General features: G+C 39.7%; 1 protein-coding gene across 3 annotated transcripts; it reads left to right on the top strand.

The window, feature by feature from the left end:
* Positions 1–25,172, top strand: LOC117554676 (cGMP-dependent protein kinase 1-like). Of its 3 annotated transcripts, XM_034229153.1 has the most exons (15): positions 1–108; positions 11,357–11,420; positions 11,532–11,609; positions 11,717–11,808; positions 14,746–14,811; positions 14,894–14,968; positions 15,275–15,371; positions 18,858–18,997; positions 19,636–19,725; positions 19,791–19,932; positions 21,256–21,419; positions 22,050–22,172; positions 22,250–22,312; positions 23,513–23,579; positions 23,654–25,172. In XM_034229153.1, exons 4-15 carry the CDS (start codon positions 11,723–11,725, stop codon positions 23,750–23,752), a joined length of 1,212 nt encoding a protein of 403 aa, XP_034085044.1. In that variant the 5' UTR covers positions 1–108; positions 11,357–11,420; positions 11,532–11,609; positions 11,717–11,722; the 3' UTR covers positions 23,753–25,172. The 3 variants fall into 3 exon arrangements, with proteins under 3 accessions (XP_034085044.1, XP_034085046.1, XP_034085045.1); XM_034229155.1 differs by lacking the exons at positions 1–108; positions 11,357–11,420; positions 11,532–11,609 and having other exon boundaries at positions 11,776–11,808; positions 14,746–14,815; XM_034229154.1 differs by lacking the exons at positions 1–108; positions 11,357–11,420; positions 11,532–11,609; ... (1 more) ...; positions 14,746–14,811; positions 14,894–14,968 and adding an exon at positions 15,024–15,163.
* The last annotated feature ends 823 nt before the right edge of the window (positions 25,173–25,995 follow it).

Raw genomic sequence — 25,995 nt, 5'->3', positions numbered from 1 at the left:
CCGTGGAGGTGACGAAACAAGGAAAGACTCTGTGTTCGATTGGAGAGGGGAAAGTCTTCGGAGAGTTGGCCATCCTGTACAACTGCACCCGCACTGCTACTGTAACAGGTAACACACACACACACACACACACAAACACACACACATAATAGATGGCAAAAATACACATCCTTTACTCAAGCAGAAGTACAGATACTCGTGTTTAAAAATACTCTGGTGAAAGTAGAAGTACTGACTAAACTTCTTTACTCAAGTCAAAGTAAAGAGGCTTTGAAGTGTACTTCAGTAAAAAGTACCCATAACTAGCAGCTGCTTTAAAGAGTACCTGACCTCCCTTTATATTAATAGAACAATAATGTCATTGTTAGCTAATGAATGTTTCCATGCTGAACAACGGCAACATGACAACGTTTCCATTGGTCCCTCTTCTTTAGAGAAGACCAGGAAATGATGGATACACGGATCGTGTTCAAATCAATAGGCACGCAATGACTCTAAAGAATAATGATCACGCATCAAACACACATTCAGACTAAAGGAACCAGCTGTTTGGAAAATGAGAGAAGTAGAAAGTACAAGTATTTGAGTTCAACATGTAAGAAGTAGAAAGTACAGGTATTTGAGTTCAACATGTAAGAAGTAGAAAGTACAGGTATTTGAGTTCAACATGTGAGAAGTAGAAAGTACAGGTATTTGAGTTCAACATGTGAGAAGTAGAAAGTACAGGTATTTGAGTTCAACATGTAAGAAGTAGAAAGTACAAGTATTTGAGTTCAACATGTAAGAAGTAGAAAGTACAGGTATTTGAGTTCAACATGTAAGAAGTAGAAAGTACAAGTATTTGAGTTCAACATGTGAGAAGTAGAAAGTACAGGTATTTGAGTTCAACATGTAAGAAGTAGAAAGTACAAGTATTTGAGTTCAACATGTGAGAAGTAGAAAGTACAGGTATTTGAGTTCAACATGTAAGAAGTAGAAAGTACAAGTATTTGAGTTCAACATGTAAGAAGTAGAAAGTACAGGTATTTGAGTTCAACATGTAAGAAGTAGAAAGTACAGGTATTTGAGTTCAACATGTGAGAAGTAGAAAGTACAGGTATTTGAGTTCAACATGTAAGAAGTAGAAAGTACAGGTATTTGTGTTCAACATGTAAGAAGTAGAAAGTACAGGTATTTGTGTTCAACATGTAAGAAGTAGAAAGTACAAGTATTTGAGTTCAACATGTAAGAAGTAGAAAGTACAGGTATTTGAGTTCAACATGTAAGAAGTAGAAAGTACAGGTATTTGAGTTCAACATGTGAGAAGTAGAAAGTACAGGTATTTGAGTTCAACATGTAAGAAGTAGAAAGTACAGGTATTTGTGTTCAACATGTAAGAAGTAGAAAGTACAGGTATTTGTGTTCAACATGTGAGAAGTAGAAAGTACAGGTATTTGAGTTCAACATGTAAGAAGTAGAAAGTACAGGTATTTGAGTTCAACATGTGAGAAGTAGAAAGTACAGGTATTTGAGTTCAACATGTAAGAAGTAGAAAGTACAGGTATTTGTGTTCAACATGTAAGAAGTAGAAAGTACAAGTATTTGAGTTCAACATGTAAGAAGTAGAAAGTACAGGTATTTGAGTTCAACATGTAAGAAGTAGAAAGTACAAGTATTTGAGTTCAACATGTGAGAAGTAGAAAGTACAGGTATTTGAGTTCAACATGTAAGAAGTAGAAAGTACAAGTATTTGAGTTCAACATGTGAGAAGTAGAAAGTACAGGTATTTGAGTTCAACATGTAAGAAGTAGAAAGTACAAGTATTTGAGTTCAACATGTAAGAAGTAGAAAGTACAGGTATTTGAGTTCAACATGTAAGAAGTAGAAAGTACAGGTATTTGAGTTCAACATGTGAGAAGTAGAAAGTACAGGTATTTGAGTTCAACATGTAAGAAGTAGAAAGTACAGGTATTTGTGTTCAACATGTAAGAAGTAGAAAGTACAGGTATTTGTGTTCAACATGTAAGAAGTAGAAAGTACAAGTATTTGAGTTCAACATGTAAGAAGTAGAAAGTACAGGTATTTGAGTTCAACATGTAAGAAGTAGAAAGTACAGGTATTTGAGTTCAACATGTGAGAAGTAGAAAGTACAGGTATTTGAGTTCAACATGTAAGAAGTAGAAAGTACAGGTATTTGTGTTCAACATGTAAGAAGTAGAAAGTACAGGTATTTGTGTTCAACATGTGAGAAGTAGAAAGTACAGGTATTTGAGTTCAACATGTAAGAAGTAGAAAGTACAGGTATTTGAGTTCAACATGTGAGAAGTAGAAAGTACAGGTATTTGAGTTCAACATGTAAGAAGTAGAAAGTACAGGTATTTGTGTTCAACATGTAAGAAGTAGAAAGTACAAGTATTTGAGTTCAACATGTAAGAAGTAGAAAGTACAGGTATTTGTGTTCAACATGTAAGAAGTAGAAAGTACAGGTATTTGAGTTCAACATGTAAGAAGTAGAAAGTACAGGTATTTGTGTTCAACATGTAAGAAGTAGAAAGTACAAGTATTTGAGTTCAACATGTAAGAAGTAGAAAGTACAAGTATTTGAGTTCAACATGTAAGAAGTAGAAAGTACAGGTATTTGAGTTCAACATGTGAGAAGTAGAAAGTACAGGTATTTGAGTTCAACATGTAAGAAGTAGAAAGTACAGGTATTTGTGTTCAACATGTAAGAAGTAGAAAGTACAGGTATTTGTGTTCAACATGTAAGAAGTAGAAAGTACAAGTATTTGAGTTCAACATGTAAGAAGTAGAAAGTACAGGTATTTGAGTTCAACATGTAAGAAGTAGAAAGTACAGGTATTTGAGTTCAACATGTAAGAAGTAGAAAGTACAGGTATTTGTGTTCAACATGTAAGAAGTAGAAAGTACAAGTATTTGAGTTCAACATGTAAGAAGTAGAAAGTACAGGTATTTGTGTTCAACATGTAAGAAGTAGAAAGTACAGGTATTTGAGTTCAACATGTAAGAAGTAGAAAGTACAAGTATTTGGGTTCAACATGTAAGAAGTAGAAAGTACAGGTATTTGTGTTCAACATGTAAGAAGTAGAAAGTACAGGTATTTGAGTTCAACATGTAAGAAGTAGAAAGTACAGGTATTTGTGTTCAACATGTAAGAAGTAGAAAGTACAGGTATTTGAGTTCAACATGTGAGAAGTAGAAAGTACAGGTTTTTAAATGCTTTCACGGTGCAGGGACAGTTACGGAGCGTCCACACTACAGCTTCAAAAAAATCTTGGAGCTGGGCGTGTCTGAAGCTTGGGGATTTTATTCGAGCAACGCGACCAACAACCAATCACATGAATCTCCCGCCCCCGACATACAAAGCAAAAAACCGAGGATTTTATGCGAGCAATATATATATATATATATATATATATAAACTCCCCAAACAGGCGAAAACCTACCAGTTTCACCCACTGTCTCTGCCACCTCCCTCCATGCCTGGTTCCTCCGGTTTGTATCCCGGTAGGTGAAGAGGGTCTGCTCATACAAAACCGGGTGATTCGCTACGGCGATAAATAGTTTCTCCTCCATCTTTTTTTAAAATATAGAAACGAACGGCGGGATATCTCTCCCAGCTTAGACGCGGTTTGATTGGCTAGGGCTTGAGCTGTCAGATTTTCAGAAACGGGATTTGATTGGCTGGCGCTGGCGACGGACCGCTATGCTACCCACAACTCAGTTCGGCGAAAAGCGAGGCAACGTGACGCAGTGTTGCCAACTTGGCGATTTTCTCGTTAAATTTGGCGGATTTCCAAACCCTCCGGCGACTTATTTGTGTCAAAAGCGACTAACGACTAATCTAGCGATTTATAATGGTGTTATTAGCGACTTTTCTGGTGTTTGGAGACTCACGTATTGTTCTGCAGTTAACGAGCCGCGGGTGCTGCCGTGAGCCCCGCCTCCCTCCCATAGTACTCACAGGCGCTCAGACTGACAGTTGCCTGGCCGCAGCAGAGCTGCTGCTGCAGTCACGGCCCGTCCACACAGCGGCGTGCGTTGAAGCTTCCAACGCTTCTGCCCATTCACTTTGAATGGGGTGACGTCACTTTTAGCCGAACTGCATTTTGGGAAGCGACGTGGAGCGTTGCTGGCGTAGCTGGCGTCAAAAGTTGAGCAATGTTCAACTTTTGACGCCTCGACGGAGGCGTCAGCCAATGAAATCCCGTTTATTCAAATCTGCCAGTACAAGCTCTAGCCAATCAAACCGCGTGTATGCTGGGAGAGACTACGCAGGTCATTTCCTCATATTCAAAAAAATGGAGGGAAAATTCATTATAGCGGTAGAGAATCACCCGGTGCTGTATGATCAGTCTCTGTTGATCTACCGGGATACAAACCGGAGGAGCGAGGCATGGAGGGAGGAGGCAGAGACAGTGGATGAAACTGGTAGGTTTTCGCCTGTTTGGGGATTTTATATCCAGTTTACTTCGTTTTAACATTGCTATTGCTTTGTATGTCGGGGGCAGGAGATTCATGTGATTGGTTGTTGGTCGTGTTGCTCGCAAAAAAATCCCCAAGCTTCAGATACGCCCAGCTTCAAGCGTCAACGCACGCTGCTGTGTGGACGCTCCGTCAGAGCAGAGAGGAGACAACCACACTCCCCCGCGTCGAGACTGCAAATGAATTGCGAATGCGCCAACTGCCAAGCCGTCCTGGTTTTGAGCGGGATTAAAATGTAAATGTTTCTTCACTCACTTTCAAACTATAATAAATAACTGCCTTTGCTTTGACTCACACAGCCTCAGTCACTCAATCACCTCGTCCACTGTGTGTGTGCCTCTCTGTGACAAGCTAAACATCATGATGCTTTCCTGGAGAAGTCCAGAATTTGATCCTTGAAGGGTTGGGAACGTGTTTTGTACTCCCCTCGACCATGCTCTCTCCTACAGCCGCCATTACATGATATGCAAATTAGGCGATGACGTCATTTAGCGACTTCTGGCGACTTTCCGGACAGCCAATAGCTACTTTCCTTACTATGGAGTTGGCAACACTGACGTGACGTCACCCCATTCAAAGTGAATGGGGTGACGCGTTGGAAACCGTTTTTGAAGCTGTCGACGCTGTAGTGTGGACGCAGCGTTATTTACCCGCTAACAAATGGAAACGGATGAAGGTCGACCGCGATCACAGTTTAAATCTCTCCTCTGGTTAGAAAGCTCCAAAAGAAAGACATGTTTCTCTGATTGAATTCAGAAATTCAAGGTCGCTGTGTAGGATTTAAATAGGTTTTTCCACGACTCCTTAAAGACTCAGTCAATAACATAGAAACTATCATTGCAGTTGGATTTGTTTGTAGCTAGCTGTTCCCATCCGTTTCCCGTCGTTATGCTAAGCTAAGCTAATTGTTTGCACGTTGGTATTAACATTTTCGCATGAGAGCAATCAAACAAGTTCTGGTGGGTGGTCGTTAGCTTTGGCTCGCCATGTTTGCTTTGTGCTAAGCTAAGCGTATTCATTGCGCGTTGGTATTGTCTGGTAGGTGTATTTATGTTGCTTTGGCTCCCAGTCTTTAAGCTAAGCTAGAACACTGATGAGAGCTCTGAGACTGATACGAAAAACAATAATACAACTTTAACGCTCAAAATGAGAATCTCCTGCTGCTGCTCGCTGGTGCCTTCAGGGCTTTCAAATGAACGCTCTCTCTTTCTCCTTCGCTTGGGTGGCATTGCATTGAACGCCACGAAGGAACTCACTGAGGGAGAGAGACATCTGTTTTAGAGCTGCAGACATTCGGGATGGTGGGAAAGGGTATTTGGATCTCTCTGTCTGTAAACACAAACTGAAAGAGTGACAGTAAAGTTGACTTACTCGGAGAGCGCTTAGAGATGTCTGGCCCTTTATCACGTATGTTGGAGTGCAAGTGCCAATTAGGGGGATATTTGTGGGAGATTTAAGCCTTTGCAGACCATTCACATGCACTATAGAACACACTACAGGAGAGGGAACACTCCCAAAAGCAGAATAGGGACTCTTTAACATTGTGTTTTTCTGCATAAATGAATTTAATTGACAAAGCTCGCCTCCAGGAGACATTATCATATGCAACAATACATATAGATATACTTATATATACATCTATATGAATGACATTGCCCTAGCTCTCCATGCAGATGAGCTGATGGTCCTGTGCAACAGTGATGGGTTTGTTGTAGAATAATGAATCAGCAGGGAGTGAGAGATATGAAGAGCTCTCCACTTTCTGCAGAGAGGAGGGTGAGGAAGAGGAGGAGGATGAAGGGTTCAGAGAGGGCTAACAGCTTAGCATGTCAATAGAAACATAACTTATTGCGCAATCTATGTCCATGAAGGACATAGATTGCGCAATAATTTATGTTGTTTTTCTTTTTAGTCTATTTACCTCGTTAACGTAAATAATACTCGAAACATTCACACATGCATTATTTGTGATTAAGATAATGGTTGTTGGTAATTTATTAGCGACCCCCACAGATGTTTGATTTCACTGCTTTCATAGGAGCTCAGACCCTCCTTATGAGAGCTCAGCTCCCATTGGCTCCCGGCGGTCTCAAAGGAGAGGTATATTAATAGTGTGAAGATGGTAATCAATACATTTATATAACAGATTGTGTGGAGTAAAATGCACAAGAAGCTTAATTCACCTTTACAATGTGTGTGTGTGTGTGTGTGTGTGTGTGTGTGTGTGTGTGTGTGTGTGTGTGTGTGTGTGTGTGTGTGTGTGTGTGTGTGTGTGTGTGTGTGTGTGTGTGTGTGTGTGTGTGTGTGTGTGTGTGTGTGTGTGTGTGTGTGTGTGTGTGTGTGTGTGTGTGTGTAGCTCTGACTGACATCAAGCTCTGGGCGGTCGACAGGCAGTGTTTCCAGACCATCATGATGAGAACCAGCCTCATCAAACACTCGCAATACACAGACTACCTGCGCAGGTACACACACGCACACACACACGCACACACGCACACACACTTCACAGTTTTAATCCTCTCCATATTACAATGACTCACATTTCCAAACTCTCTTTCCACTCTCTTCCCGAGGACATCCAAACAAAGACGTACCAAAGCAGAATATTTTTTGTCAGATTTAAAAACTATTAAATGTCCTTTTGTTTCCTCAAAGTCCAAGGTCTTCAAATGTGTTGTCGTCAGTCCAAAACCCAAAGACTTGACTTCTTACATGATGAACCCAAATACCTGTACTTTCTACTCCTTACATGTTGAACCCAAATACCTGTACTTTCTACTTCTTACATGTTGAACTCAAATACCTGTACTTTCTACTTCTTACATGTTGAACACAAATACCTGTACTTTCTACTTCTTACATGTTGAACACAAATACCTGTACTTTCTACTTCTTACATGTTGAACACAAATACCTGTACTTTCTACTTCTTACATGTTGAACTCAAATACCTGTACTTTCTACTTCTTACATGTTGAACACAAATACCTGTACTTTCTACTTCTTACATGTTGAACTCAAATACCTGTACTTTCTACTTCTTACATGTTGAACTCAAATACCTGTACTTTCTACTTCTCACATGTTGAACTCAAATACCTGTACTTTCTACTTCTTACATGTTGAACACAAATACCTGTACTTTCTACTTCTTACATGTTGAACCCAAATACCTGTACTTTCTACTTCTTACATGTTGAACACAAATACCTGTACTTTCTACTTCTCACATGTTGAACACAAATACCTGTACTTTCTACTTCTCACATGTTGAACACAAATACCTGTACTTTCTACTTCTTACATGTTGAACCCAAATACCTGTACTTTCTACTTCTTACATGTTGAACACAAATACCTGTACTTTCTACTTCTCACATGTTGAACTCAAATACCTGTACTTTCTACTTCTTACATGTTGAACCCAAATACCTGTACTTTCTACTTCTTACATGTTGAACACAAATACCTGTACTTTCTACTTCTTACATGTTGAACCCAAATACCTGTACTTTCTACTTCTTACATGTTGAACCCAAATACCTGTACTTTCTACTTCTTACATGTTGAACACAAATACCTGTACTTTCTACTTCTTACATGTTGAACTCAAATACCTGTACTTTCTACTTCTTACATGTTGAACACAAATACCTGTACTTTCTACTTCTTACATGTTGAACACAAATACCTGTACTTTCTACTTCTTACATGTTGAACACAAATACCTGTACTTTCTACTTCTTACATGTTGAACACAAATACCTGTACTTTCTACTTCTTACATGTTGAACCCAAATACCTGTACTTTCTACTTCTTACATGTTGAACTCAAATACCTGTACTTTCTACTTCTTACATGTTGAACTCAAATACCTGTACTTTCTACTTCTCACATGTTGAACACAAATACCTGTACTTTCTACTTCTCACATGTTGAACCCAAATACCTGTACTTTCTACTTCTTACATGTTGAACACAAATACCTGTACTTTCTACTTCTCACATGTTGAACCCAAATACCTGTACTTTCTACTTCTCACATGTTGAACACAAATACCTGTACTTTCTACTTCTTACATGTTGAACACAAATACCTGTACTTTCTACTTCTTACATGTTGAACACAAATACCTGTACTTTCTACTTCTTACATGTTGAACACAAATACCTGTACTTTCTACTTCTTACATGTTGAACACAAATACCTGTACTTTCTACTTCTTACATGTTGAACTCAAATACCTGTACTTTCTACTTCTTACATGTTGAACTCAAATACCTGTACTTTCTACTTCTTACATGTTGAACACAAATACCTGTACTTTCTACTTCTCACATGTTGAACTCAAATACCTGTACTTTCTACTTCTTACATGTTGAACACAAATACCTGTACTTTCTACTTCTTACATGTTGAACTCAAATACCTGTACTTTCTACTTCTTACATGTTGAACACAAATACCTGTACTTTCTACTTCTTACATGTTGAACACAAATACCTGTACTTTCTACTTCTCACATGTTGAACACAAATACCTGTACTTTCTACTTCTTACATGTTGAACTCAAATACTTGTACTTTCTACTTCTCACATGTTGAACACAAATACCTGTACTTTCTACTTCTTACATGTTGAACTCAAATACCTGTACTTTCTACTTCTTACATGTTGAACACAAATACCTGTACTTTCTACTTCTTACATGTTGAACACAAATACCTGTACTTTCTACTTCTTACATGTTGAACACAAATACCTGTACTTTCTACTTCTTACATGTTGAACTCAAATACCTGTACTTTCTACTTCTTACATGTTGAACACAAATACCTGTACTTTCTACTTCTTACATGTTGAACTCAAATACCTGTACTTTCTACTTCTTACATGTTGAACTCAAATACCTGTACTTTCTACTTCTCACATGTTGAACTCAAATACCTGTACTTTCTACTTCTTACATGTTGAACACAAATACCTGTACTTTCTACTTCTTACATGTTGAACCCAAATACCTGTACTTTCTACTTCTTACATGTTGAACACAAATACCTGTACTTTCTACTTCTCACATGTTGAACACAAATACCTGTACTTTCTACTTCTCACATGTTGAACACAAATACCTGTACTTTCTACTTCTTACATGTTGAACCCAAATACCTGTACTTTCTACTTCTTACATGTTGAACACAAATACCTGTACTTTCTACTTCTCACATGTTGAACTCAAATACCTGTACTTTCTACTTCTTACATGTTGAACCCAAATACCTGTACTTTCTACTTCTTACATGTTGAACACAAATACCTGTACTTTCTACTTCTTACATGTTGAACCCAAATACCTGTACTTTCTACTTCTTACATGTTGAACCCAAATACCTGTACTTTCTACTTCTTACATGTTGAACACAAATACCTGTACTTTCTACTTCTTACATGTTGAACTCAAATACCTGTACTTTCTACTTCTTACATGTTGAACACAAATACCTGTACTTTCTACTTCTTACATGTTGAACACAAATACCTGTACTTTCTACTTCTTACATGTTGAACACAAATACCTGTACTTTCTACTTCTTACATGTTGAACACAAATACCTGTACTTTCTACTTCTTACATGTTGAACCCAAATACCTGTACTTTCTACTTCTCACATGTTGAACCCAAATACCTGTACTTTCTACTTCTTACATGTTGAACACAAATACCTGTACTTTCTACTTCTCACATGTTGAACCCAAATACCTGTACTTTCTACTTCTCACATGTTGAACACAAATACCTGTACTTCTACTTCTTACATGTTGAACACAAATACCTGTACTTTCTACTTCTTACATGTTGAACACAAATACCTGTACTTTCTACTTCTTACATGTTGAACACAAATACCTGTACTTTCTACTTCTTACATGTTGAACTCAAATACCTGTACTTTCTACTTCTTACATGTTGAACACAAATACCTGTACTTTCTACTTCTCACATGTTGAACTCAAATACCTGTACTTTCTACTTCTTACATGTTGAACACAAATACCTGTACTTTCTACTTCTTACATGTTGAACTCAAATACCTGTACTTTCTACTTCTTACATGTTGAACTCAAATACTTGTACTTTCTACTTCTTACATGTTGAACACAAATACCTGTACTTTCTACTTCTTACATGTTGAACTCAAATACCTGTACTTTCTACTTCTTACATGTTGAACACAAATACCTGTACTTTCTACTTCTCACATGTTGAACTCAAATACTTGTACTTTCTACTTCTCACATGTTGAACACAAATACCTGTACTTTCTACTTCTTACATGTTGAACTCAAATACCTGTACTTTCTACTTCTTACATGTTGAACTCAAATACCTGTACTTTCTACTTCTTACATGTTGAACTCAAATACCTGTACTTTCTACTTCTCTCATTTCCCAAACAGCTGGGTCCTTTAGTCTGAATGTGTGTTTGATGCGTGATCATTATTCTTTAGAGTCATTGCGTGCCTATTGATTTGAACACGATCCGTGTATCCATCATTTCCTGGTCTTCTCTAAAGAAGAGGGACCAATGGAAACGTTGTCATGTTGCCGTTGTTCAGCATGGAAACATTCATTAGCTAACAATGACATTATTGTTCTATTAATATAAAGGGAGGTCAGGTACTCTTTAAAGCAGCTGCTAGCTATGGGTACTTTTTACTGAAGTACACTTCAAAGCCTCTTTACTTTGACTTGAGTAAAGTAGTTTAGTCAGTACTTCTACTTTCACCAGAGTATCTTTAAACACGAGTATCTGTACTTCTACTTGAGTAAAGGATGTGTGTACTTTGCCCTCTCTCCAAACTATCTACAGCGTTCCCTCTTTGCGGTCTCTTCCCGAGGACATCCTGAGCAAACTGGCCGATGTTTTAGAAGAGGTGACAGTTTTAATAAAGATTCAGTCTCCTATAAAAAGCTTTGCAGGAATACGGTATCTGTTATTCCATCTGACGTGTTCACATGTTTGACGTACGTGTGTCCTCTCTCAGACTCATTACAGCGACTGTGATTACATTATCCGTCAGGGAGCCACCGGAGACACGTTCTTCATCATCAGCGAGGGGCAGGTGAGGAGGAGGAGGAGGAAGAGGGAAGCATTACGGGTGGATCTTTCATTCGATAAAATGCAAAACAAACAAAACGTTTAACATTGTTATTTAATATGTGTGAACAGGTGAAGATGACGCAGCAAAGCTCACCTGGAGACGAGCAGGTGATGAAGACGCTGAGCAAAGGAGACTGGTTTGGAGAGCAAGCTCTGAAAGGGTGAAAGAGGACTCTTTAAAGTAGAGACACTACATACTGATACACACCTGAACATCAGCAGGAGAGGACTCTTTAAAGTAGAGACACTACATACTGATATACACCTGAACATCAGCAGGAGAGGACTCTTTAAAGTACAGACACTACATACTGATATACACCTGAACATCAGCAGGAGAGGACTCTTTAAAGTAGAGACACTACATACTGATATACACCTGAACATCAGCAGGAGAGGACTCTTTAAAGTAGAGACACTACATACTGATATACACCTGAACATCAGCAGGAGAGGACTCTTTAAAGTAGAGACACTACATACTGATATACACCTGAACATCAGCAGGAGAGGACTCTTTAAAGTAGAGACACTACATACTGATATACACCTGAACATCAGCAGGAGAGGACTCTTTAAAGTAGAGACACTACATACTGATATACACCTGAACATCAGCAGGAGAGGACTCTTTAAAGTAGAGACACTACATACTGATATACACCTGAACATCAGCAGGAGAGGACTCTTTAAAGTAGAGACACTACATACTGATATACACCTGAACATCAGCAGGAGAGGACTCTTTAAATTAGAGACACTACATACTGATATATACCTGAACATCAGCAGGAGAGGACTCTTTAAAGTAGAGACACTGCATACTGATATACACCTGAACATCAGCAGGAGAGGACTCTTTAAAGTAGAGACACTACATACTGATATACACCTGAACACCAGCAGGAGAGGACCTCTTTAAAGTAGAGACACTACATACTGATATACACCTGAACATCAGCAGGAGAGGACTCTTTAAAGTAGAGACACTACATACTGATATACACCTGAACACCAGCAGGAGAGGACTCTTTAAAGTAGAGACACTACATACTGATATACACCTGAACATCAGCAGGAGAGGACTCTTTAAAGTAGAGACACTCCATACTGATATACACCTGAACATCAGCAGGAGAGGACTCTTTAAAGTAGAGACACTACATACTGATATACACCTGAACATCAACAGGAGAGGACTCTTTAAAGTAGAGACACTACATACTGATATACACCTGAACATCAGCAGGAGAGGACTCTTTAAAGTAGAGACACTACATACTGATATACACCTGAACATCAACAGGAGAGGACTCTTTAAAGTATAGACACTACATACTGATATACACCTGAACATCAGCAGGAGAGGACTCTTTAAATTAGAGACACTACATACTGATATACACCTGAACATCAGCAGGAGAGGACTCTTTAAAGTAGAGACACTACACACTGATATACACCTGAACATCAGCAGGAGAGGACTCTTTAAAGTAGAGACACTACATACTGATATACACCTGAACATCAGCAGGAGAGGACTCTTTAAAGTAGAGACACTACATACTGATATACACCTGAACATCAGCAGGAGAGGACTCTTTAAGTAGAGACACTACATACTGATATACACCTGAACATCAGCAGGAGAGGACTCTTTAAAGTAGAGACACTACATACTGATATACACCTGAACATCAGCAGGAGAGGACTCTTTAAAGTACAGACACTACATACTGATATACACCTGAACATCAGCAGGAGAGGACTCTTTAAAGTAGAGACACTACATACTGATATACACCTGAACATCAGCAGGAGAGGACTCTTTAAAGTACAGACACTACATACTGATATACACCTGAACATCAGCAGGAGAGGACTCTTTAAAGTAGAGACACTACATACTGATATACACCTGAACATCAGCAGGAGAGGACTCTTTAAAGTAGAGACACTACATACTGATATACACCTGAACATCAGCAGGAGAGGACTCTTTAAAGTAGAGACACTACATACTGATATACACCTGAACATCAGCAGGAGAGGACTCTTTAAAGTAGAGACACTACATACTGATATACACCTGAACATCAGCAGGAGAGGACTCTTTAAATTAGAGACACTACATACTGATATATACCTGAACATCAGCAGGAGAGGACTCTTTAAAGTAGAGACACTGCATACTGATATACACCTGAACATCAGCAGGAGAGGACTCTTTAAAGTAGAGACACTACATACTGATATACACCTGAACATCAGCAGGAGAGGACTCTTTAAAGTAGAGACACTACATACTGATATACACCTGAACACCAGCAGGAGAGGACTCTTTAAAGTAGAGACACTACATACTGATATACACCTGAACATCAGCAGGAGAGGACTCTTTAAAGTAGAGACACTACATACTGATATACACCTGAACATCAGCAGGAGAGGACTCTTTAAAGTAGAGACACTACATACTGATATACACCTGAACATCAACAGGAGAGGACTCTTTAAAGTAGAGACACTACATACTGATATACACCTGAACATCAGCAGGAGAGGACTCTTTAAAGTAGAGACACTACATACTGATATACACCTGAACATCAACAGGAGAGGACTCTTTAAAGTAGAGACACTACATACTGATATACACCTGAACATCAGCAGGAGAGGACTCTTTAAATTAGAGACACTACATACTGATATACACCTGAACATCAGCAGGAGAGGACTCTTTAAAGTAGAGACACTACACACTGATATACACCTGAACATCAGCAGGAGAGGACTCTTTAAAGTAGAGACACTACATACTGATATACACCTGAACATCAGCAGGAGAGGACTCTTTAAAGTAGAGACACTACATACTGATATACACCTGAACATCAGCAGGAGAGGACTCTTTAAAGTAGAGACACTACATACTGATATACACCTGAACATCAGCAGGAGAGGACTCTTTAAAGTAGAGACACTACATACTGATATACACCTGAACATCAGCAGGAGAGGACTCTTTAAAGTAGAGACACTACATAGTACTCTGACACAGAAATTAATCCTGCATTTCCTTTCCTTTCTGCATTTAGGGAGGATGTTCGTACAGCCAGTGTGACGGCAGTGGGAGACGTCACATGTCTGGTGATCGACAGAGAGTGAGTGAGTCTCTCTGTTCAGCGTGAACATCGTTCTAATCCAGTAAATAAACACTTACAAAGATTCTCTGCATCCCTAAAGGTCTTTCAAACAGCTGATCGGAGGACTGGAGGACGTCAACAACAAGCAGCTCGACAGCGACGAGGTCAAAGCCAAGTCAGTATCATGGAGAGCTGTGTTGTAGCTTTCTGGGGCTTTTATTTTGAAAAACAGGCCTCTTCCTGAGCTGCAGGAGAGGACTACAATAAGCATGCTTAATATTGTACTTTGTATTCAAACTACCTGGAATTTTATATAACATTATTGGATGGAAACAAACATTAATTCCCTTTTTCTTTTGATGATTTTCTGGTAATTTGGTGACATTTGATTTACATGTAGATTGAGACTTCACTAACAGCATCTCACCTTGAAAGAGAGTTGCTTCTCATGTAATGTATTCCTGTTTCCTCCTCTCTGTAGTTTGCAGGCAGAAGCAGATTTCTTCTCCAGTGTTTCTCTGAGTAGTTTCAACACCATCTGCACTCTGGGGATGGGAGGCTTCAGTCGAGTGGAGCTGGTGAGGAAAGCATGATATATCAAATATAATATATCAAATATAAAGGTGAAGTCATGTGACCGTGCTGTAGTTCCTTTATAGCCCAACATTAGCCACCTTTAGCTTAGCGGTGGTGACGTGAAGTCATGTGACCGTGCTGTAGTTCCTTTATAGCCCAACATTAGCCTCCTTTAGCTTAGCGGTGGTGACGTGAAGTCATGTGACCGTGCTGTAGTTCCTTTATAGCCCAACATTAGCCACCTTTAGCTTAGCGGTGGTGACGAGAAGTCATGTGACCGTGCTGTAGTTCCTTTATAGCCCAGCATTAGCCACCTTTAGCTTAGCGGTGGTGACGAGAAGTCATGTGACCGTGCTGTAGTTCCTTTATAGCCCAACATTAGCCTCCTTTAGCTTAGCGGTGGTGACGTGAAGTCATGTGACCGTGCTGTAGTTCCTTTATAGCCCAGCATTAGCCGCCTTTAGCTTAGCAGTGGTGACGTGAAGTCATGTGACTGTGCTGTAGTTCCTTTATAGCCCAACATTAGCCGCATTTAGCTTAGCAGTGGTGACGTGAAGTCATGTGACCGTGCTGTAGTTCCTCTATAGCCCAACATTATCCTCCTTTAGCTTAGCGGTGGTGACGTGAAGTCATAAAATGGACTTTTATTAATCCCTCGTGGGGAAATTGTTTCTCTGCATTTGACCCATCCTGTGTTAGGAGCAGTGTGCTCATGTGACCGTGCTGTAGTTCCTTTATAGCCCAACATTAGCCTCCGTTAGCTTAGCGGTGGTGACGTGAAGTCATGTGACCGTGCTGTAGTTCCTTTATAGCCCAACATTAGCCACCTTTAGCTTAGCGGTGGTGACGTAAAGTCATGTGACCGTGCTGTAGTTCCTTTATAGACCAACATTAGCCTCCTTTAGCTTAGCGGTGGTGACGTGAAGTCATGTGACCGTGCTGTAGTACCTTTATAGCCCAACATTAGCCTCCTTTAGCTTAGCGGTGGTGACGTGAAGTCATGTGACCGTGCTGTAGTTCCTTTATAGCCCAACATTAGCCACCTTTAGCTTAGCGGTGGTGACGTGAAGTCATGTGACCGTGCTGTAGTTCCTTTATAGCCCAACATTAGCCACCTTTAGCTTAGCGGTGGTGACGTGAAGTCATGTGACCGTGCTGTAGTTCCTTTATAGCCCAACATTAGCCACATTTAGCTTAGCGGTTGTGAAGTCATGTGACCGTGCTGTAGTTCCTTTATAGCCCAACATTAGCCTCCTTTAGCTTAGCGGTGGTGACGTGAAGTCATGTGACCGTGCTGTAGTTCTTTATAGCCCAACATTAGCCTCCTTTAGCTTAGCGGTGGTGACGTGAAGTCATGTGACCGTGCTGTAGTTCCTTTATAGCCCAACATTAGCCTCCTTTAGCTTAGCGGTGGTGACGTGAAGTCATGTGACCGTGCTGTAGTTCCTTTATAGCCCAACATTAGCCACCTTTAGCTTAGCGGTGGTGACGTGAAGTCATGTGACCGTGCTGTAGTTCCTTTATAGTCCAACATTAGCCACCTTTAGCTTAGCGGTGGTGACGTGAAGTCATGTGACTGTGCTGTAGTTCCTTTATAGCCCAACATTAGCCACCTTTAGCTTAGCGGTGGTGAAGTCATGTGACCGTGCTGTAGTTCCTTTATAGCCCAACATTAGCCACCTTTAGCTTAGCGGTGGTGACGTGAAGTCATGTGACCGTGCTGTAGTTCCTTTATAGCCCAACATTAGCCACCTTTAGCTTAGCGGTGGTGACGTGAAGTCATGTGACCGTGCTGTAGTTCCTTTATAGCCCAACATTAGCCACCTTTAGCTTAGCGGTGGTGAAGTCACGTGACCGTGCTGTAGTTCCTTTATAGCCCAACATTAGCCTCCTTTAGCTTAGCGGTGGTGACGTGAAGTCATGTGACCGTGCTGTAGTTCCTTTATAGCCCAACATTAGCCACCTCTAGCTTAGCGGTGGTGACGTGAAGTCATGTGACCGTGCTGTAGTTCCTTTATAGCCCAACATTAGCCACCTTTAGCTTAGCGGTGGTGAAGTCATGTGACCGTGCTGTAGTTACTTTATAGCCCAACATTAGCCTCCTTTAGTTTAGCGGTGGTGACGTGAAGTCATGTGACCGTGCTGTAGTGTCTTTATAGCCCAACATTAGCCTGCTTTAGCTTAGTGGTGGTGACGTGAAGTCATGTGACCGTGCTGTAGTACCTTTTATAGCCCAACATTAGCCTCCTTTAGCTTAGCGGTGGTGACGTGAAGTCATGTGACCGTGCTGTAGTTCCTTTATAGCCCAACATTAGCCACCTTTAGCTTAGCGGTGGTGACGTGAAGTCATGTGACCCGTGCCTGTAGTTTCCTTTATAGCCCAACATTAGGCCACTTTAGCTTAGCGGTGGTGACGTGAAGTCATGTGACCGTGCTGTAGTTCCTTTATAGCCCAACATTAGCCACCTTTAGCTTAGCGGTGGTGAAGTCATGTGACCGTGCTGTAGTTCCTTTATAGCCCAACATTAGCCACCTTTAGCTTAGCGGTGGTGACGTGAAGTCATGTGACCGTGCTGTAGTTCCTCTACAGCCCAACATTAGCCACCTTTAGCTTAGCGGTGGTGACGTGAAGTCATGTAACCATGCTCTAGTTCCTTTATAGCCCACATTAGCCACCTTTGGCTTAGCGGTGGTGAAGTCATGTGACCGTGCTGTAGTTCCTTTATAGCCCAACATTAGCCTCCTTTAGCTTAGCGGTGGTGACGTGAATTCATGTGACCGTGCTGTAGTTCCTTTATAGCCCAACATTAGCCACCTTTAGCTTAGCGGTGGTGACGTGAAGTCATGTGACCGTGCTGTAGTTCCTTTATAGCCCAACATTAGCCACCTTTAGCTTAGCGGTGGTGAAGTCATGTGACCGTGCTGTAGTTCCTTTATAGCCCAACATTAGCCTCCTTTAGTTTAGCGGTGGTGACGTGAATTCATGTGACCGTGCTGTAGTTTCTTTATAGCCCAACATTAGCCTCCTTTAGCTTAGCGGTGGTGACGTGAAGTCATGTGACCGTGCTGTAGTACCTTTTATAGCCCAACATTAGCCTCCTTTAGCTTAGCGGTGGTGACGTGAAGTCATGTGACCGTGCTGTAGTTCCTTTATAGCCCAACATTAGCCACCTTTAACTTAGCGGTGGTGACGTGAAGTCTTGTGACCGTGCTGTAGTTCCTTTATAGCCCAACATTAGCCACCTTTAGCTTAGCGGTGGTGACGTGAAGTCATGTGACCGTACTGTAGTTCTTTTATAGCCCAACATTAGCCACCTTTAGCTTAGCGGTGATGAAGTCATGTGACCGTGCTGTAGTTCCTTCATAGCCCAACATTAGCTTTTTACTTTAAATAACCCAAAATCACATGGAGAAATCCCATTGGAGCAGGGAGATGCCTTCACTGCACCACTTGTTTAACCTTTCTGGTCTTAATCTTCTATGTTTAGGTGCAACTAAAGAGCGATACCAGCAGATCTTTTGCCCTGAAAGTGTTGAAGAAGCGTCACATCATGGACACCAGCCAGCAGGGACACATCCTGTCTGAGCGCCGCATCATGGTGGAGGCTCACAGTCCCTTCATCATTAGGTCAAACTACTTCCCTTTTTCTTGTGCTGCTGAGGATTTATTCGGCACTTATTAAAGAAGCACTTTAGACTTTCTAAGAGGTGGCTTTCTCCTGCATTGTCTGTAAGGGATACCAAATAGACGGATGCATAATATCTAGTTTATTTTGGCCCCTGCTGATGGTGACTATCGTAACCAATTATAATCTACAAAAAAAAGGTGTGACAATTTAGTCCTGAGATTTAGGCAAATGTCTGCATTTTTTAATATTTTAAGTCCTATAGATTTACCTTATACTTACAGAAAGCTTAAGAGGTATGTTTTTTCAAAAATAAAAAGCCCCATTGTTACTCTATCGTTATAGGAAGCTCAGGAGGAAGCATGTTTTTCAAAATAAAAGCCCCATAGATTTTACTTAATACCTACAGGAAGCTCAGGAATGTTCATGTTTTTCAAAATAAAAGCTCCATTGAGTAACTGCTTTCAGGACGCTCCGGGCAAGTCCTGTTTTTCAAATTAAAAGACCCAGAAAGGAACAATATTGCAAGTGCTGTCAATGCCCACTGAACACTGGGAATGTTAGCAGTAGGAACAAAAACTTTAGAGTTTCAGACTTTCACATGGAAACTATTCCTTTACATTGAACCCTCTTCCTGCAGGTTGTATCGGACTTTCAGAGACTCCAAATATCTGTACATGCTGCTGGAGGCGTGCCTGGGAGGAGAGCTGTGGACGCTGCTCAGAGACAGGTGAGTGATTTACACTTTGTGCGTGTTCAGGTCCATGATTTCCTCATCCTCTGAATGTGTTTCAGAGGATCTTTTGATGACGGCGTGACTCGGTTCTACACCGGCTGCGTGGTCGAGGCTCTGGCCTTCCTGCACTGCAGAGGAATCATCTACAGGGACCTGAAGCCTGAGAACATCATCCTGGACCAGCGGGGATACGTCAAGCTGGTCTGCACACGTCTCATTCACCTTCTCTAGTTTGACAGTATGCTCTGTTAGTGACTGCAGGAGGACATATAACAGTAAAATCTGTACATTTTTAGATTTTCAGAATATAGTTTTTCTAAAAAGTCAGAATTTTGAGATTTGAAGAAACTAATACAAAAAATTGTGATTTTCAGCAAGGTCAGAATATTTAGATTTTTAGAAAAAAGTCCGAATTTTAAGAATAAAACAGGATTGTTAACAGTGCGTTTCATCAGAGGTCATTCTCAGTTGAGGTGATGGGATGGTTTTACAGCATCCTCTGTAAGTGACTGCAGGAGGACATGTGACAGGAATAAGTCAGAATTTTGGGGGGAAAAGTCAGAATTTAGATATTTTCTGAATAAAGTCAGGATTGTATGATTTTCTGAAAAAAGTCAGAATTTTGAGAAAAGTCAGAATCTTGAGATTTTCAGAAACAATTCAACGTTTGAAGATTTTTAGGAAAAAATCATAATTTTGAGATTTTTGGAAAAAAATAGAATCTTGAGATTTTCTGAAAAAAGTAAGAATATTTAGATTTTGAGAAAAAAGTCCGAATTTTAAGCATAAAACAGGATTTTACAGTGCATTTTATAGGGTTAGGGTTTTCTCAGCTGAGGTGATGGGATGGTTTTACAGCATGCTCTGTTAGTGACTGCAGGAGGACATGTGACAGGAAAATCTGTACATTTTTTGATTTTCAGAAAAAGTAAAAATTTAGGGAGGAAAAGTCAGAATTTATAGATTTTCTAAAAAAAGGCAGAATCTTGAGATATTGAGAAAAAGTCAGAATTTTAAGAAAAGTCAGAATTTTAAGAAAAGTCAGAAACTTGATTTTTTAAAGAATTGTCATATTTGCCGTATGTCTATTTTTGAGAAAAAAAGTCCCCCAAAAATAGCCTTATCTGAATAAACTCATCTCATATTGGTAATTTAAATGGTTAGTTTGTCAACGTTAAAGTGTCAGCACTTTAGTACTAGTTTATTTGGCGAGTAATATTTGATAAAGCGGGCTCTAACTGGAAGTACCATACGGTGAAAAATCCCAACAAAGCAAAAACTGAAAGTATTCTCAATTTGTGTTTTCAAAGTTAGAATCTTGAGATTTTGCGAAAAAGTCAGAATTTTGAGAAAAAATTCAGAATCTTTTGATTTTGAGAAATAATCAACATTTTGAGTGAAGGTTCATAAACGTGGCTCTAAGAGGAAGTACCAACACTTATAAGGCCATGTGTCAGCGCCCTGGTGCAGGTGAAGCAAATCCCAACAATGCTTAAATGAAAGTATTCTCAATGTGTGTTTCAGGTGGACTTTGGCTTTGCTAAGAAAGTGGGTCTGGGTAAGAAGACGTGGACGTTTTGTGGGACTCCAGAGTACGTGGCCCCTGAGATCATCCTGAATAAGGGCCACGACAGCTCTGCAGACTGCTGGTCTCTGGGAATACTGGTCTTTGAGCTGCTCAGTGGCAGGTAGGCTGGACATATTTCAGTTTCACACCATCAGTCACATTTATTCCCAATTATAGTTTGCTGTAGGCTATTAAAGGTTGGGTTGCACATTTTGATGGTTTTCTACAGAACTGCTAACCCAAACAGCCTCACGCGGGGCACCACATTCCCACTCTGGGTATTTTATTTTGAAAAACAAGCCTAATCCTGAGCTTTATGTTACGTAACAATTACTTATTTTATTTTGGAATACATGTCTCTTCCTGATCTTGCTTAAAGGATACAGTTACACTATGAGGCTTTTATTTTGAAATAGAAACCTAATCCTGACCTTTCTGTTACATCTCTATTACTTGTTGGGGCTTTTATTTTGAAATACATGCTTCCTTTAGGGATACAGTTACACTATGAGGCTTTTAATTGAAATAGAAACCTAATCCTCAGATTTCTGTTACACCACTATTACTTGCTGGGATTATTTGTACAGTATGCAATAATTTAAACTGCAATGGAGAAATCCTGTTGTCTTTTTGTGGAGGGAACCAGGGAGATGCTGCATTCAGGGTCCAACACAGAAATACGACACTACAACACCACTCCGTTAAAGACACTTAACTGTTTGCAATATCTACATGTTCCCTCTGTCCTCAGTCCTCCATTTTCAGAATCTGATCCCATGAAGACGTACAACATCATCCTGCGAGGCATCGACATGATCGAGTTTCCCAAAAAAATCGCCAAAAGCGCCGCCAACCTCATCAAACGCCTCTGCAGGTGATCAATTATCCTTCTTTGCAAATTAAAGTAAAACTGACGACTGGTTTGACAATTTTTTTTGTTTTTAATCTCAGAGACAATCCTTCAGAGCGGCTGGGGAATCAGAAAAATGGAGTGAAGGACATCCAGAAACACAAGTGAGACGAGATCATTATGGGATGTCACTACACATGAGAGTAACACATGCGTCACTTCCAGGCAAAAATGACGGCTCCGCCCACTTTTGGGGGAAACAACGCTGTCATTTATACGGCGGTCGATACAAATTCTGAAGTTTTTGCCAATCCGATCAGAAATGTAAGAAAACCGTGGATTTGTGGATCTTCAAAGAGCGCGGTTACGACGGCCAGACAGGCAAACGGTTACATTAAGCCATTAGAAATCGATGATCGGGCTCGATGTATGGTTAAATATAGCAGTAGGCTATCGATTTTCATAGATGAGAGTAACATCTACGTCACTTTACGGCCCCGCCCACTTTTGGGGGAAACAACGCTGTCATTTGAACGGCGATCGAGCCTGAAGCCCCAGAGCTCTTCTGTTACGGTCCTTTGTTCTTAGAGGAAGTTCAGAAACACTGAACTCTGGATTTGTTTTAATGTTTGAGGAGCAATAATCGACACAGCAGCTTGTTGGCGTGATACAACTATTATTTTCCGCCTCGCTCATAAGAGTAACAGCTGGAGAAATTACAGCCTCGCCTACTGATTTTAATTTAATGCATATATCGAGCCCGATCGTCGATTTCAAATTATTTAATGTAATTGTTTGCCTGTCTGGCCATCGTAATCGAGCTCTTTGAAGATCAGGAAATCCACGGTTTTCAAACATTTGTCATCGGATTGGCAAAAACTTAAGAATTTGTATCGACCGCCGTTCAAATGACAGCGTTGGTTTCCCCAAAAAGTGGGCGGGGCCGTAAAGTGACGTAGATGTTACTCTCATCCATGGACATCGATCGCCTGCTGCTATATTGAACCATATATCGAGCCCGATCGTCGATTTCCAATGATTGACATGACAAAATATGGATGTTTTTCTCATAGTTTTCACGTTTTATAAGAATTGTTATTTTTTGTATTTATTATTTGTATTATTATTTTATTATTCAAGTATATATTTATACATTTTACAATTTATTATTATTATGATTAATATTATTATTAGAGCAAATAGATATACCCTAAGTATTGTTTGTCTGATACCTGTGAAGGAAATAAGTGGCGAATACATTTAAATAATAAGTAAATAAAACATAATAATATATCAAAAATATTCTAAATATATTCTTGTATTCCCCTGTCTTTAAAAAATATATGAAAATGTTTGTCCTGCAGGTGGTTTGAAGGCTTCAACTGGGAAGGCCTCCGTCAGGGAACCATCGCCTCTCCGTTCACCCCCGCAGTGAGTATCCTGTACGGGGTAAAAGTACACAGAGTACACAGAGCACTGAGTATTAATATGTGTTTTCCTACCAGGTGAAAGGACCTTTGGACACCAGCAACTTTGACTATTTCCCCGAGGACACAGAAGACCCTCCTCCTGACGAAGAGTCCGGCTGGGACCTGGAGTTTTAGGGAAAAACATTCAAATATATTTATTTATTTATTGTATAGTATAAGCCGTAAGAAATAGCTTTATATTTCAAGCATTTTAGTTATTACAGGACAAAGAATAACAAATAATAATTTATGGGAGAATATAAATTAGATGTTTGGAATAATCATAACATTTAATGATAAATAAATGATGGTATTTTAAATAAAGTCATATAAAGACAATAAAAACATGTGAATGCACAAGGACACATTTACACCATGAGGTTTTTATTTTGAAATACAAACCTAATCCTGAGCTTTCTGTTACGTTACAATTACTTGCTAGGCCTTTTATTTTGAAATACATGCTTCCTTTAAGGATAGTTACATTTTGAGGCTTTTATTTTGAAATACATGCTTCCTTTAAGGATGCAGTTACATTATGAGGCTTTTATTTTGAAATACATGCTTCCTTTAAGGATATAGTTACACAATGAGGCTTTTATTTTGAAAAACAAGCTTCCTTTAAGAATAGTTACATTATGAGGCTTTTATTTTGAAATACATGCTTCCTTTAAGGATATAGTTACACAATTAGGCTTTTATTTTGAAAAACAAGCTTCCTTTAAGGATACAGTTACATTATGAGGCTTTTATTTTGAAATACACGCTTCCTTTAAGGATGCAGTTACATTATGAGGCTTTTATTTTGAAATACATGCTTCCTTTAAGGATATAGTTACACAATGAGGCTTTTATTTTGAAAAACAAGCTTCCTTTAAGAATAGTTACATTATGAGGCTTTTATTTTGAAATACATGCTTCCTTTAAGGATATAGTTACACAATTAGGCTTTTATTTTGAAAAACAAGCTTCCTTTAAGGATACAGTTACATTATGAGACTTTTATTTTGAAATACATGCTTCCTTTAAGGATATAGTTACACAATGAGGCTTTTATTTTGAAAAACAAGCTTCCTTTAAGGATACAGTTACATTATGAGGCTTTTATTTTGAAATACATGCTTCCTTTAAGGATATAGTTACACAATGAGGCTTTTATTTTGAAAAACAAGCTTCCTTTAAGGATACAGTTACATTATGAGGCTTTTATTTTGAAATACATGCTTCCTTTAAGGATACAGTTACACAATGAGGCTTTTATTTTGAAAAACAAGCTTCCTTTAAGGATACAGTTACACGATGAGGCTTTTATTTTGAAAAACAAGCCTGAATGCATTGAGAAAAAGGTGTATGATAGAAAGCCATTTAAAAATCTGTATATTAAAAAGGATTATTTTGAGACATTTTTAATAAACTTTCTAAATGTATTTTCCTGTAAATATTTGTTTGAATGTTTGACTTCTCTTAATCTTCAGTATGGAGGTCATTATTTTATTTAAAAAATAATGTATTTTATTGAGAAACAACGTGATTTTTGAACAAACAATAAAATGCCTTGGTTGTGTTTTCACGTGAGTTTCTGAAGTGTGTCCTTGAGGATTGTATTCCACTGTGTTCAGTTTTAAATCAGGTAATTATTTAAAAGAATAAAACAACTGTTGGTGACTGACGAGTCAGATGAGACTGATACCAATATGTCGTCTGTGCAGATAACAAAGACGTAGAAAAGATCGATTTAGCCAGTTATGGGCTAAAGTAGCCGTTAGCCCGTTTCGCTAAGTGCTGATTTAGACTCTTGGTGTTGGACTTCTGTTCCGTGGAGGTGAAATGGTTAATATCGTCTGTTAGCTGAGTTCTTCCCGTTAAGTGGGTATGCTTCATTAATAGCTTGTTAAATGTTAAGAAGCCTTGAGACGCTGTTTCTAGCAAGATGTTGCGTCTGCCCCTATGGTCTGCCCCCGGGAGTCTCACAGTAATAAGAGCGCTGTTAGGAGAGTTGACGAGTGGCATTCACAGTGGCCAATCAGAGTGGTACTCAAACCGGATAGGTCACACGGGATGAGGGTTCCCAACCAACCACAATTGTTTAAACTAAGGAAGTAGCGGAATTCATACACCGATAGCAGCACCGTTTGTCCAGCGGCTTAACAGCATACCGATACTGATTTAGGCCCATTCCCAAACCGCCCCCTACACCCTACCCCTACACCCTACCCCTCCGCTTGCGCGTTCCCGCGGAGGGTCCGCCATATTGAGGGCTGTTCCAAAGCAACGAGTGTGGAGGGGGAGTGGGCTATCAAGCCCTCAAACAGCGAGTCTGCAGCGGTGCTGACTTGAGACCGGTCTCTACCTGACCGGAGTCACGCTGTGTGTGTCCG

Source organism: Gymnodraco acuticeps, unplaced genomic scaffold (assembly GCF_902827175.1).
Source record: "Gymnodraco acuticeps unplaced genomic scaffold, fGymAcu1.1, whole genome shotgun sequence".
NCBI lineage: Eukaryota > Metazoa > Chordata > Actinopteri > Perciformes > Bathydraconidae > Gymnodraco > Gymnodraco acuticeps.
The sequence above is the reverse complement of the archived record's forward strand: the minus strand, read 5'-3'. Positions and strand labels throughout refer to the sequence as shown.

Excerpts from the sequence above, each read along its gene's own strand:
- LOC117554676 (XM_034229153.1), top strand. The coding sequence starts at position 11,723 with ATGACGCAGCAAAGCTCACCTGGAGACGAGCAGGTGATGAAGACGCTG. Across the intron at positions 11,809-14,745 it reads GGAGAGCAAGCTCTGAAAGG|GGAGGATGTTCGTACAGCCA; the intron begins GTGAAAGAGGAC and ends TTCTGCATTTAG. Across the intron at positions 15,372-18,857 it reads GCTTCAGTCGAGTGGAGCTG|GTGCAACTAAAGAGCGATAC; the intron begins GTGAGGAAAGCA and ends TTCTATGTTTAG.